Source organism: Bubalus kerabau, chromosome 3, assembly GCF_029407905.1.
Source record: "Bubalus kerabau isolate K-KA32 ecotype Philippines breed swamp buffalo chromosome 3, PCC_UOA_SB_1v2, whole genome shotgun sequence".
NCBI lineage: Eukaryota > Metazoa > Chordata > Mammalia > Artiodactyla > Bovidae > Bubalus > Bubalus kerabau.
This window is the reverse complement of record NC_073626.1, coordinates 40,733,201-40,747,912: the sequence shown is the minus strand read 5'-3', so window position 1 is coordinate 40,747,912 and position 14,712 is coordinate 40,733,201. Positions and strand designations below refer to the sequence as shown.

Below are 14,712 nucleotides of genomic sequence, written 5' to 3'. Positions count from 1 at the left end.
TATGATAGAGAAAGAAAAAAGGACATTTCATTCTAGCTTTCCCTTCAGAGTTTCAAAGCATTTTCACCCTGTCCTAGAAGGTTCGTTTTCTGACAGTGCAGGGGCCAGGAGCCGGCTGTTCCCAGTCCAATTTCTGCCTCACTCAGCCTCCTCCTGCTAGGCCCCCGATTATCCACTGCTTAAAGACATTTGTTTTCCAAGTTCTTCACTGCTTCAGCTTCACCTGCCTGGTTGTCTCCTCCATGCTGGCAGAATGGCAGGTGGACCCCTCCAGCCTGTAGTTAACTTCTCTCTCCCAGGTCTCCCTCCCACCTTACAGTACCAGCAAGCTGTACGAAACAGCTCTTGGAATTAGCATCTTGAGAAAATTACATTGATATAAGGTTGATTTAATTTTCTGAGCTCCGAATGATTTCCCTTAAACCCCTGCCTGGCAGAGGAACTCTGTCAGGTTGATGGGAAATCACAGCGTCATTTTGGGCTTTTGAATGTAAACGCCTCCAGCAGCTGGGATCTGATTATTGTCTTTTGCTGTCAGGAAAATGAAGTAGGCATCAGGGTCGTACCATTCAGGTGGAGGGTGGAGATGTTACATAGGAAAAGGTGGCTGTGTTTGCGATGCTTCAGGCAGCTTCTTGACTTGCATTGATTGATAGTGGCCATGGAGAATTGCCCTTCCAGAGAAGTTCTTCTGCGCTCCACTATAAAAGTGATTTCTCTTCAGCTCCCAGTGTTTGCTTGTCTGTTCACCCCTGTTTCCTCCCAGGGACTGGAGTGACCGCCAAGCCCAGCAGGCTTGTTGTGTTTAGAGCAGTCCCAGCAGACGTGGGAGTGGCGGAAGCCCCAGGCACACGCCCAGGTTTGCTAGAGTCTCAGTGGCTCTTGGATCAGGGAACTTAGAGTAAGAGTGCAGACATTGTGAAGCCTAGCAAAGTGTGAGGAGGTTAGAGATAGGAAGCTGGAGGGAGGCTCTTTGAGGTTTTTCAGCATGTTTCTGCTTCTACAGGTTGTGGTAAAAGGAGAAAAGAGGCTAGGGAAATAAAGAGATCATAAACAAGAATTGGAAGGGGCCAGGAAGAGAAGGGCGTTTAGATTCTTTGGGTATATGGAAGCGTATTATGTACAACGTTACGTGAGGGACTTGTGTGCCTGCGGTTATCGTTGTGATAAGAAAGCATTGGCTATGAAGCGTAACAGGATACAAAAGCTGAATGTAGATCTTTAAGTTTCAGTGCTGTCTTAGAAGAAATTAGACAGCACTTACAAAGTCCCCGCTGCCTGTGGAGCACTGTGCCAAACTCTGCAGAGAGAAAAGGAGGGGAGGGACAAGGGCCTGACTCTCAGGGAGCTGGCTGATCGAGTTGAACTTCGTGTCGTCTTAACATTTGTTCAGTATTGTACGGTTTTCAAGGGTCTTCGACATAAGGTACTTTGTTTAATCCTACAATAGCCTTAAGAAATAACCTACATTAGTTCCAGTTTGTCGTTGAGGAAGCTCAAGCTTAAAGACATAAATCGTGTTCTTGCCTTTGACTGCACAGTCAGTAAGTGGCAGAGGTGAGAACCCTGGCCGTCCTTTCTGTGAAAGGACCGCTGGCCGTGGCCTGCGAGGGTGACACGTCTTGAAATTACAGAACAGATCATATTTATGCTGTCTTTTTGGAGGTGAGATGCTTTCATAGATTCATTCTCCTTTCTTCTCACAGTCTTCTCACCTGGAGAAGCTGGCGCCTGGGGCTAGGGCTTGGCCTGTGATGAGGAACAGCGTTTTCACTCTTTGCAGTGTGTGCAGGCCTTAAACTTGTGACGCCTGCCTCACTACCGCTTTGCAGCCTGGGAAGTGCTGCATAATATCTTGGCGTATGCCATTAGGTCTTTTTTAGTGTGCAAATGAATACAATAAGAAAATATGAATAATTGATGGCTCAGGAACAAAGAATGTTAGGGTGGTGGAGCAGAGGCAGGGGAGACGGAACTGATGTGGCCCAGCACGCTGAGTGGGCTTGCCACAGGGTGATGAAGTGTATTTTTAGCTACAGTCCCTTTCTCCAGAGACTTTTTCCACTGTTGTGATCAAGCTAGATAACCATCATCAGATGCAGAGCCCTTGTCACCTCAAAAGTGACTGGACTGTGAGCATTAGTATTCCCATTTCTTTCCTATATAACTGTTTCCCCTGAAGCCTTCTGATCTTTATCTGGCAGTTAGAGAGCTCTGGACAAGCACCCAGCCGTGCCAGACTTTGAGGGAGAGAAGGCTGCGCTGTCGTAGCCCTTCCTGCTGGATGTTCATCAGGGTCCCCTGCGGTCACCCCTCTGGAGCTCAGCGTCTTGTCACAGTGCAGATAGCACGTCTCTGCCCTGGAGGCTTGAGACGAGTGGGATTCACCCTTGAGGGCCCAGGTGTGTAGAAGAGAAGTGTAAACACAATCTAGATCTGCATTCGGCATACATTAAATTTAATTAATTAATTTGGCCAAGCTGTGCGGCTTGTGAGCTCTCAGTTCAGGGATGGAACCTGGGCCATAGCAGTGAAAGCTCAGTATCCTAACCACTAGGCCACCAGGGAACGCCCAGCATTTTATATTAAGAATTTAAAGCCACTTACGTGGCCGAAACTAATCATCAGATACAAATGATGATAGTGTAATTCAGTTATTCTTTAGGTGGGTTGGATGCTCTGATGGCTGCCTAGATCAGTGTCTCCTGTTCTCCCAATCTTACCAGCTTCCAGCTCTGCCCTGTGCAGGCCCTGGTCAGCAGAGGGGCAAAGGCAGGAGCAGGGGTGTGCAAAAAAGGAGGACGCACAGGGCACTGTGGGGTCTTGGATGGAGTCGTGGAACGAACGAGGGGTCTGGTGAGGTCTGAAGCATGTCTGGGCTGTAGTTCATAGAAATGTACCCGTGATGTCAGTTTCTTAATTTTTACAGCTGACCATGTAAGATGTTACTAAAGCTGGGTGAAGGACATGTGCGAACGTTGTCCTCGCAACTTACCTGTATGTCTAAAATTATTCCATGATAAAAACTTAATTGGAGGGAAAAAAAAAAGTAGTGTCTAGGAGGAAGGGACAAGGGACGCAGAGACTGTCATCTGGAAGGTGAGGCCCTGGGCTGGGAGGAAGTGATGTGAGAGCCCCTCAGACTCTGGTTGGACAGGAAGCCTGCGTCTCCTGCTCAGGCTGACGGGATGCTGACTAAGCGGTGCTGCAGACTGTGAACAGGTTGATTTGTGTCTTGGCGTTTCTCTTTCCCTGTCTTGTCATGTGGGGGGCCTAGAACATCTACTCCGCTTGTTGGGACTCTTGTAAGGCAGGATACGGTGGGGAAAAGATGCTGAGAAATAAAACATGCACACTTGGGTGCCCATTAGGGTGTTTTATTAGGGGTCTGAGCTGGGCATGGTGGTGTGAAAGGCATCAGGGGTGTTTTGAGGTGGGGATGGGTGACTGAAGGCAGTGGTCTTAGAGGACACTTTCCTGGTGGTTGTGGCTCTGGCAGGAACTCTGCACTGTGCTTGCTGAAAGGCTTATTTTACTCCCCTGCTTTCTCTTTCCTGCTCCCCACTGAGGCATTTTTCCCCTCTTCCTCCCCTGGCTTCCACTTACCTCTGCAGAAGCCGCTGGTGAAGGACCGGGAAGCGGAGCTTCTGTACTTTGCCGACGTCTGTGCGGGCCCGGGCGGCTTCTCGGAGTACGTGCTGTGGAGGAAGAGGTGGCATGCCAAGGGCTTCGGGCTGACTCTGAAGGGCCCTCACGACTTCAAGCTGGAGGACTTCTACTCCGCTTCCAGCGAGCTCTTCGAGCCCTACTACGGTAGGGACACGGAGGAGGCCCCAGGGACTGAGAGGGACAAGTCTTATCAGGAGGAATTACTGTCCACGTGCCGTGTTTTCTGTCCCGGTGCTCTCAGCCTGGGGTTCCCAGCCCATGTCATGAGGTCTCAGTCTCATTTTGACTATGCCTTTTACCCCAGGCCTGTGGGATCCAGGTTAACCCTCCAGTAGGCAAACTTGCAGCAGATCCATGTTAATTTCTCCTTCCTTCTCTTGTGGTGACAGGAGATAATAAAACTGTTTGATCTCTGGCTGAGAACTGGCAGGGTTATTAACAAATACAAACCCACACCCATCCCCAGCCTTGTATGCCAGATGCTCAGCAACCCCCTAGCAGTTCCCTCCACTCTGTCTTGCTTCTTGTGATTTGGCAGGAAATTCCAAGTCCTTTGTTAACAGAACTTATGAAGAAATTGATATTGCTTCCTAAATGTAGGTGCTTTAAACACACGTTTGATCTTGAACACGAAGACCTGTTTCAGTTGATGGCTCATGGCTGGTTGGCTCCTCCTGAGCTCTCCGCTACCGTAGCAGGGCCCTGTTTCTGCCTCCTGGCCCGCCACTGCAGGGCAGCCTTGTGTGATGGGTCCTTCACTGAGCTGCCCCTCACAGAGCTCTTCTCCTGGGCCTTGAGGCTGCCTGGTACCTGTGTTCACAGCCCTGGCGAGGTTGTGTCCCGGTGCCAGGGATGCACAGGGCGGACGAGCTAAATGTGAACCTTGTGTCCTGTCTGTCAGGTGAGGGTGGGATCGATGGAGACGGAGACATCACCCGCCCGGAGAACATCAATGCTTTTAGGAATTTCGTCCTGGATAACACCGATCACAAGGGTGTCCACTTTCTGATGGCTGATGGGGTAGGTAATGTGCTCTTCGTGGGGTGATGATGTATGTTTTTATTCTTTTTGTACATCTTTTCCGTTTGCAACTTTGTCAAGGCTCTGCTGTTATGGTCATCTTTGCTTGGGGCAGGCGGATCTGCCCAGCTCACTTCCTCAACAGGCCTCTGGTGAGGGTGGAGGCCTGGTGAGGGGGCACCGTGACTAAGACGAACTCAGCAGAGCCGACAGGAAGGACGTTTCCATCGTTTGTCACCCAGGTGCTGCTCTTGGAGAGGCTGTCTGTACACGGCCACTCCTAAGCCTCGGGAGCAGCTGATAGGTGACCACGTAACCAAACGCAGCCGCTCCGTATTAATTAAGACTCCATATTAAGACTCTGCAAGAGGCTCTGTCAGTGGCTGGGCTGAAGAAGATACTCAGGTTGCCCATTTCTTGGGCAGCTGCCTGAGGCGTAGAGGCAGCCCCTGCAGCTTTCTCCCCTAGTAATCTGACGCTGCCGGTAGTCTTCTCTGGACTACCAGAAAAGTTGTGAGCCACAGCTTAGTGTAGAGAAAGGTCAGAGAACGCGGCAGTTAATCCAGGGTCACATGGCCAGAGTTGCAAAAAGCTTGTGGAGCCCCCTGGGCAGCCTCTTAAGCAGTAGCTGTGTGGAGAGGTGAAGAAATGTTTAAGATGTCAGCACAGGAGCCGAGCGTGCCCTCAGTCCCCAAAGATTGGTGCCTAGCAGGGGACATCAGATAGGCTTGGGTGGAGGGAGGGGCCGCTTCCGCTGAGCCTGTCAGGGTCTGATACGCTTGGGAGGCAGCCGTGCAGGGCATCAGCTCCAGTGGCAAACTCAAGGATTGTCCCGCTGACTTAGGCAACATAGACTGGTGACCCACGTGGGATTTTTTGTGTGTGTGTTTTTTTCCCCTCTCCCTATAAACAGCTGTGCATTTTAAGAAGCATCTGTAAATCTGGAAGACATTACTGAACATTTTTACTTCTGGAGACCAGGCTGGGGCCAGTTAAATGGAGGCCAGCCTCTTTGCTTCTCTTAATTATTGTGATAAAAATCACATAACATAAAATGTACTGTTGCAGCCATTTTTAAGTTTACAGTTCAGTTATGTTAATTATAATCATGCTTTCATGAAACAGATCTCCAAAACTTTTTCCGTTTTACAAAATTGAAATGCTATGCCCATTAAACAACAACTTGCCTCTTTTCCCATCATAGCCCCTGGCGTCCCTCACTCCCCTGTGAGCTTGGCTCTCTGCTCCTTGCTGGGATCTTACGGGGAGGGAGACCACTCCAAGAACAGCAACATACATTCTTCATACAAACAGCCTGCCCAGAGACTCTGCCAGCTGGAGGAAGAGGCTCCATGGTCCTGGGACAGGAGGGGGGGTTTTGTGAGTAAATCTGTGGTCAGCAGAGAAAGGAAGATTCTTGTGACTATCAGAGTTGGGCAGAGTTTCTCCTGTCACCAGACTGGGGCCTCTTCAGTGGTCAGCCCAGGACTGAGGGAGCCCATACAGATTTAGCCACACATGCTCCCTGGGTCTCACTGGACTCACCAGGGCATTCAGTTTCCTGTCTTGTAGTTGGCTTGTGACCAGCGTATTTTGCCTCTGTTCTGCCGTATCCTTCCCTTGGATTCCAGCATGAGCTTTAAACTTTTCTGGAGCATCTCCTTGGAGGAGCAGATCCCCAGGAGCGGTCCAGCAGGACAGCAGCACTGGCTCAGCAGGCAGGCCTGGGCCCCGGTGCTGTCTTTACCCCAGGGAGCCCCACGGCCACGCCAGAGAGGCGAAACGCCAGAAGGACCAGTGGAGACACCTGAAGAAGTCTCAGGGAAGATGGGGTCGGAGCACCCTTCAGTCCTCGTCACTTCTCTTTTCTGCTCTGATCCTTGTGCTCTTGTTTCAGGGTTTCTCAGTGGAGGGACAGGAGAACCTACAGGAGATCCTCAGCAAACAGCTCCTGCTCTGTCAGTTCCTCATGGCGCTGTCTGTTGTCCGGACAGGTGACACTTTGCCGTCTCCCCACCCAGGACCCACCAGAGGCCCTGTTGTACAAGAACATGTGTTGGGGTTGGCTTGAAAGTTAGCTAATGGTCTGCTTGTATGAGATGACACATGGCGGAATGAGGACTTTAGGGGGGAAAGTGCTATGGAATCCCCCAAGTCCCCTCTACAACTCTTTGCCTTCTGTGGCCTGTGACTTTTAATGGGCCCGGGTATCTGGGCCCTGACTTTGTCGTAGTCCCTGAGATGACCCAACCCATTTCCTGGAGTGGAAGCTGCTGACTCTCGTTGGTGTTTTCTCTTAACCTAGGAGGCCACTTCATCTGTAAAACCTTCGACCTCTTCACACCGTTCAGCGTGGGGCTCATCTACCTGCTGTACTGCTGCTTTGAACGAGTCTGTCTCTTTAAGCCGATTACCAGCCGTCCTGCCAACTCAGAGAGGTGAGGCTTTCCTCTCCCTTTGAATCAGACTAGTTGGCTAAATGTCAGAACAGGAAAACCTGGTGCATCTCTGGCATGAGCACTCAAGCTACATTAAAAAACCCTGATTTAAAAAAGTGATTGGAGCCAAGAGGATTTGGATTTTCTTGCTTCTCTGACATACCGTTCAGCCTCCGCCTCCTCCACCAACCTTGTTCACCACACTTTTGTGGGTGATCCTTGGCTTGGCCCAGGAGGGTGAAGGAGACCAAGGAAGGGTTACCTGAAGGACAAATGGGCCACAAACCAGAGTCACTGTTTGCATCCCAGATGGGACACTGTGCCCATGCATCTTGTGAGAGAAGAGGCAGCCAATCCGAATTGCTAGGTGGCTTGTTAAAAACACAGATTGCTGGACCCCATCCCTGGAGAGTCTCATTGCCTTTAGCAGACTTCCCCAGCTGATGGTGATTCAGCCAGCCTGGCACAGGGTAATTGGAAACCACTGCCATAGAGAGTAGAAACACAGCCCAACATAAGAAGGAAGGATTTGAGGTGAACTTTGCAGCACTCTGTTCTTGATACATAGACGGGGGTTTTGTGACTTAGCAGGGGGTTCGGGGAGGAGGAATTACACCGGGGAAGCCCTTGCTCAGTGGAGTGACAGGGTCTCTCCTCTCAGGTATGTGGTGTGCAAGGGCCTGAAGGTGGGCGTAGATGAAGTGCGGGATTACCTCTTCTCAGTCAACATTAAACTCAACCAGCTGCGGAACACTGATTCTGATGTCAACCTTGTGGTCCCCTTGGAGGTGATCAAGGGAGACCATGAATTTACTGACTACATGATACGGTCCAACGAGGGGTAAGCAGACCAGTGTGTTTTTTCCTTCGTTTCTTTTTGTTGTTGTTTGCTTGCATCCCTAGGGTATCAGGAAAGCCCTAGGGATGAAGAGAATAAAGGACTGAATGACTGGCTCTTGGTATCACTTTGTCCGTTTTGAAAAACTGGTAGCTGAGATCGGTCTGCTCGCTCCAGGGCTCCCTAGGACTTTGAGTACCTTGAGGACTTTCATCCTGCTCCCATGCCTTGTCAGAGGGTGGCTGGTGGGAGCCTGGCTGGCATAGCCCTGCCTGTGGGAGCCTGAATATGATAGTGAAGCTAGAGGGCAGACTTGTTTTGTGTCCTTGGAGGAAGGAATAATCTCCCTTTAATTGCTTCCATTTGTAGAAGGCCATCATAGTTTGCTGTCCCATGAAGTCCTTTAGTTGGAAGCAAGAGATGGCTGGAAAGCAAGTATATAACGTGCTTTTGGAAGTTTCTGGTATCAAAACTTTTGCCAGACCATGAGTTTCTCAAATAGGCCATCTGAATGCTGGTTTTGTTTTTGTTTTAACCTTCATTAATTGTTTTCCCCCTCCTTGTTAGTGGTGATAATTTAAAGTTGTGCCGGTTGGCTCAGTTTTCTAAGTGGGCGAACCTCATTGAACAGTTTTCTGAGGAAGCTTGGAGAGTTGTATAGTAGCAATGAATCAATAGAAGTGCTTGCTTAGGGGGCCAAACATGTACTGAAAAGGTCATTTCTAAGTGGAATCCCAAGTCTCCCAGAGAAGGTTGAATGTATGGGTGGCCCTAGGGAAACATAGGAGGAGAGGAAGTCTTTATCCATCTACTCTCAGTATTTTAACTTTCCATTCTGTGGTACTGCTACATAAGCTCTCTCATCTTGATGTAAGAATTGGCACCAAGGTGGAGCCCGTACTAAGTTTCAGCGTGTTGTAGATGAGGAAGCAGGCCCGGGACCGGAAATCAGCAAAGCCAAGGCTTTGTCACATTTCTGGACTTCTTTTTGTTGAGCTGTGCTGCAGTTTCATACGGGTGTGCGTGGATGCATGGCAGAACTGGTCTTCTCAGAGCTCCCAGTTGCAGAGTGTTTAAGCAGCCTGGTAAATTGATTTGTGTCTGGTATATTGGGAATGTTTTTCCCCAATCTGTGGTTTGCCTATTCATTGTCTTAATGATGTCTTTTGATAAGCAGAAGTTAAAATTGTTTTGAGTCCATTTTTAAATTGTAAAATACACATAACAAAGTTTATCATTTTAACCTTTTTTTTTTCATTTTAACCTTTTTTAAAATGTGAAATTTAAGTGGCATTAAATATATTCACACTGTTCTGCAACCATCACCACAATGCATTTCCAGAGCTTTTTTAATCATCCAAAGCGGAAACTCTATACCTGGGAGATAACGACTCCTGTTCCCCTATCCCCAGCCATTGGTACCCTCTGTTATTTTCTCTCTGTGAATTTGCTTATTGCATGTACCTCATATAAGTGCATTCCTACAGCATTTGTTCTTTTGCCTCTGGCTGTTTCACTTGGCATAATGCTTTTAAGATTCATCATGTTGTAGTATGTGTCAGGGTTTCATTCCTTTTTTAAGGCTAAGTAATAATCCATTATATGTGCATACTACATTTTGTTTATCCATTCAGCTGTTGAGGACATTTGGATTTTCCTCACGTTTTAGCTATTGAGAATAACGCTGCTGTGAATGTTGGCGTGAAAAGTAACTGTGTCCGTCCCTTCACTTCATCAGGGTATACATCTGGAAGTGGGGTTGCTGCACTACTTTGCATTCCGACCAGCAATGCATCAGGGTTCCAATTTCTCACATCTTCACCAACACTTGTTATTTTTTGATTTTTTTTTTTCCCATAATAGCCATTCTAGTAGGTCTGAACTGGCTCTCATTGTAGTTTTGGTTTGCATTTCTCTAATGACTAATAATGTTGAATATGTTTTCATATGCAAATTGGCTATTTGTATATCTTCTTTGAAGAAATATATTCAAGTCTTTTGCCCATTTTTTTTAAATTTTATTTTTTATTGAAGTATAATTGACTTACAGTATCATATTAGTTTTTGGTATACAGCATAATGATTTGATTTTTTTTTTAATTATTTAGTTATTTTCGGCTGTGCTGGTTCTTCATTGCTACACATGGGCTTTCCTCTAATTGCAGCGAGCAGAGGCTAATTGGGGTGCTCAGGCCTCTAGTTTCGGCTGCTTCTCTAGTTGTGGAGCACAGGCTCTAGGACTCTTAGGCCGCAATTGTGGCCCACAGGCTGAGTTGCCCCAAGGCATGTGGAATCTTCCCGGGCTGGGGATTGAACCCTTGTGCCCTGCATTGGCAGTTGGATTCTTAACCACTGGACTCCCAGAAAGTCCGATTTGACATTTTTATACGTTAGAAAATGTTCACCAAAGTCTGATTACCATCCATCACCATAAAAAGTTATTAAGATATTATTAACTGTATTCCCTGCACTGTACATTGCATCCTGGTGACTTACCTATTTCATAACTTGAGGTCCGTACCTCTTAATCTCCCTCTGTCATTTCACTCATACTCCCCATTCCCCTCCCCTCTGGCAACCACCAGTTAGTTCTCTATATCCAAGAACCTGTTTCTTCTGTTAATGTTTGTTCATTTCTTTTTTTCTTAGATTCCACATAGAAGTGAAGTTGTATAGTATTTATCTTTCTCCGACTTATTTTACTTAGCATAATACTGTCTAGGTCCATTCACATTGTTGTAAATGGCAAGATTTCATTCTTTTTTATAGCTTAGTAATATTCCTTTGTGTATATATACTACATCTTTATCTATCTATTGATGGACACTTAGATTGCTTCCATATATTGGCTATTGTAAACAATGCTGAAGTGAACATTGGGATGCATATATCTTATTTTTGTCAGAAAAATAGCCAGAAATGGAATTGCTAGATCGTATGGTAATTCTGGCTTCCCTGGAATACCGCTTAGCTGGTAAAGAATCCACCTGCGATGCAGGAGACCCCAGTTTGATTCCTGGATTGAGAAGATCCCCTGGAGAAAGGATAGGCTGGTTACCCACTCCAGTATTCTTTGGCTTCCCTTGTGGCTCAAACCTGCAAGGCGGGAGATCTGGATTCAATCCCTGGGTTGGGAAGATCCCCCAGAGGAGGGCATGGCAACCCACTGCAGGATTCTTGCCTGGAGAATCCCCATGGACAGAGGAGCCTGGTGGGCTGTAGTCCATAGGATTGCAAAGTCAGACACGACTGAAGCGACTAGCGCATGGTAGTTCTATTTTTAATTTTTTGAGGAACCTTTATACTGTTTTCTGTGGTAACTGTACCAGTTTACATCCCTACCAACACTGCATGAGAGTTCCTTTTTCTCCATATCCTTGCCAACAGTTATTTGTTGTCTTATTGGGATGGCTGGATGGCATCACCAACTCGATGGACATGAGTTTGAGTGAACTCCAAGAGTCGGTGATGGACAGGGAGGCCTGGCGTGCTGTGATTCATGGGGTCGCAAAGAGTCAGACATGACTGAGCGACTGAACTGAACTGATTCTGACAGGGGGAGGTGATATTGTGGTTTTGATTTGCATTTTCCTGATTAGATTAGTGATGTTGAACATCTTTTCATGTGTTTATTGACCATCTGTATGTCTTCCACAGAAAAATATTTAAATCCTCTGCCTATTCTTTAATCAGTTTTTTTAAATTATAGTTTAATCAAGTGTTTTTTAAGTTGAAATATAGTTGATTTACAATGTTGTCTTAGTTTCTAGAGTACAGCAAAGTGATTCATTTTCATGTATGTATATATATTATTTTTCAGATTCTTTTCCATTATTACAAGGTATTGAGCATACTTTCCTGTGCTATAGAGTAGGACCTTATTGCTTATCTGTTTTATATGTAGCAGCTTGTATTTGGTAATCCCAAACTCCTGATTTATCACTCTCTTCCTCTTGCCCCTTGGTAACCATGTTTGTTTTCAATGACTGAGTCAGTTTCTATTAGTCTATTTGGTAAATAAGTACCTGTGCATCATTTTTTTAGTTTCTACATCAAAGTAATATTGTGTGATATTTGTGTTTGTCCGACTTACTTCACTTAGTATGATAATGTCTAGGTCCATTCATGTTGTTGCAAATAGCATTATTTCATTCTTCTTTAAAGTTGTCTACAGAGAATCACTTGGTGTGGGAAGCCTCTCCCTTCCACAGGTTTTTTTTTTAATAATTAAAAAAAATGTATTTATTTTTGGCTGTGCTAGACCTTTGTTGTTGTGTGGACGCTTCTCATTGTGATGAGGGGGCTACTCTTCACTGCGGTGTGTGGGCTGCTTATTGCGGTGGCTGCTCTTGTTGCAGAGCACAGGGCTCTGGGGCGTGCGGGCTTCCGTAGTTGCACAGGCTCCAGAGCACAGGCTTAGGAGCTGGGCGCATGGGCTTTGTTGCTCCGCAGAATTTGGGTTCTTCCTGGACCAGGGATTGAATCCATATCTCCTGCATTGGTAGGCAGATTCTTTACTATTGAGCCACTGGGAAGCCCTATTGCATTCTTTTTTATGACTGATACTGCATTATGTGTGTGTGTGTGTATGCACACACCACATCTTCTTCATTTATCTGGGTGTTTTTTTTATGTTGAGTTGTATGAGTTCTTTTTATGTTTTGTGTTGTAACTCCTTATTAGATACATTGTTTGCAGCTATCTCCCTCCCATTCAGTCTGCTGCCTTTTTGTTTTGTTGGTAGTCTCCTTTGCTGTGCAAAAGCTTTTTAGCTTTTGATGTAGTACCAACTGTTTCGTTTTTTGTTTCCCTTCTCTAAGGAAATAGGTCCCCCCAAAATTGCTGAGACTGGTATCAAAGAGCATACTACCTGGGTTTTCTTCTGGAAGTTTTATGGTTTCAAATATTACTTATATTTAAGTCTTAAATCCATTTTGGGTTTATTTTTGTATGCTGCTGCTGCTGCTGCTAAGTTGCTTCAGTCGTGTCCGACTCTGTGCGACCCCATAGATGGCAGCCCATCAGGCCCTGCCGTCCCTGGGATTCTCCAGGCAAGAATTCTGGAGTGGGTTGCCATTTCCTCCTCCAATGCATGAAAGTGAAAAGTGAAAGTGAAGTCGCTCAGTCGTATCTGACTGGAGTGAGAAAGTAGGCCAGTTTTGATTCTTTAACATGTAGCTCTCCGTTTTCCCAACGCCATTTATTGAAGAAGCTGTCTTTTCCCCAGTGTATATTCTTGCCTCCTTGGTCATAGCTTAATTGCCCATAATTCCTAGTTTGAAATTAGGGAGCATGACACTTCCAGCTTTGTTCTTCTTCTGAAGATTATTTTGGTTATTTGGGGTCTTTTATGGTTTCACACAGATTTTAGAATTATTTGTTCTAGTTCTGTAAAAATGGCCATTGGTATTTTGATAGGGTTTGCATTGACTGTAGATTGCCTTAGGTAGTGTGGTCACTTTAACAGTATTCTTCCGATATCTTCCAGTGTATCTTTCCATTTGTTTTTGTTATCTTCAGTTTCTTGAATGAATCAGTGTCTTACAGTTTTATGAGTGCAGGTCTTTTACCTCTTGGTTTACCTCTTAAGTTAGATTTATTTGTAGGTATTTTATCTTTTTGATGCAGTTGTAAATGGTATTGTTTGCTTAATTTATTTTTCTGATAGTTTGTTGTTAGTGTATAGAAATGCAGCAGATTTCAGTTTATTAATTTTGCTTTTTTTTTTTTTTGCCGCACCTCATGGCATATGGGATCTTAGTTCCCCAACCATATGTCCCCAGGAGGAGCCCCAGTGGCCTCCTGTCTCAGGGAGGCTCTCTAATTTAAAGATCAGCAGGTGGGTCTCACCCAGACTCCTCTCAAATTACCATCTGAGTGCTGGGACTTGGGAGTATGTGAGAGTTTGCAGGTGCCCCTTAGGGGTCTGTTTCCTACAGCCCTCCAGCTCTCTTCTGCAAAGTCCCTGGGTGGGGGAGTCCCATCCAGGGCTTGATGCCTCACTCCTTGGGGAGAACCCCTGCAGTTGTGGTTCTCTTTCCATTTGTGAGTTACCCACACAGGGTTTTGGGTGTTGTCTATACCTCATCTCTGCCCCTCCTACCCATCTCATGGTGATTTCTTCTTTATATCTGAAAAATCTTTTCTGCTAGTTTTCACATGGTTCTCATAGATAGATGGTCTGTTCAGTTTAGTTCAGTCGCTCAGTCGTGTCCGACTCTTTGCAACCCCATGGACTGCAGCATACCAGGCCTCCTTGTCCATCACCAGCTCATGGATTTTACTCAAACTCATGCCCATTGAGTCCGTGATGCCATCCAGCCATCTCATCCTCTGTCATCCCTTTTTCCTCCTGCCTTCAATCTTTCCCAGCATCAGGGTCTTTTCAAATGAGTCAGCCCTTCACATCAGGTGGCCAACGTATTGGAGTTTTAGCTTCAGCATCAGTCCTTCCAATGAATACTAAGGACTGATTTCCTTTAGAATGGACCGGTTGGATCTCCTTGCAGTCCAAAGGACTCTCAAGAGTCTTCTCCAACACCATAGTTCAAAAGCATCAATTCTTTGGCTTTCAGCTTTATTTATAGTCCAACTCTCACATCCATACATGACTACTGGAAAAACCATAGCTTTGACGAGACGGACATATGTTGGCAAAGTAATGTCTCTGCTTTTTAATAAGCTGTCTAGGTTGGTCATAACTTTCCTTCCAAGGAATAAGCGTCTTTTAATTTTATGGCTGCAGTC

At 46.1% G+C, this 14,712-nt stretch overlaps 1 protein-coding gene across 5 annotated transcripts in view; it reads left to right on the top strand.

Moving 5' to 3' along the window:
• Positions 1 to 14,712, top strand: part of CMTR1 (cap methyltransferase 1) — a 60,531-nt gene that overhangs the window by 28,438 nt on the left and 17,381 nt on the right. For all 5 annotated transcript variants that reach the window (XM_055571529.1, XM_055571528.1, XM_055571527.1 and 2 more), the window contains exons 9-13: positions 3,615 to 3,813; positions 4,571 to 4,689; positions 6,587 to 6,683; positions 6,995 to 7,127; positions 7,789 to 7,968. In XM_055571529.1, the coding sequence (XP_055427504.1) occupies positions 3,615 to 3,813; positions 4,571 to 4,689; positions 6,587 to 6,683; positions 6,995 to 7,127; positions 7,789 to 7,968 (728 nt within the window). The remainder of the gene's footprint in view (positions 1 to 3,614; positions 3,814 to 4,570; positions 4,690 to 6,586; positions 6,684 to 6,994; positions 7,128 to 7,788; positions 7,969 to 14,712) is intronic.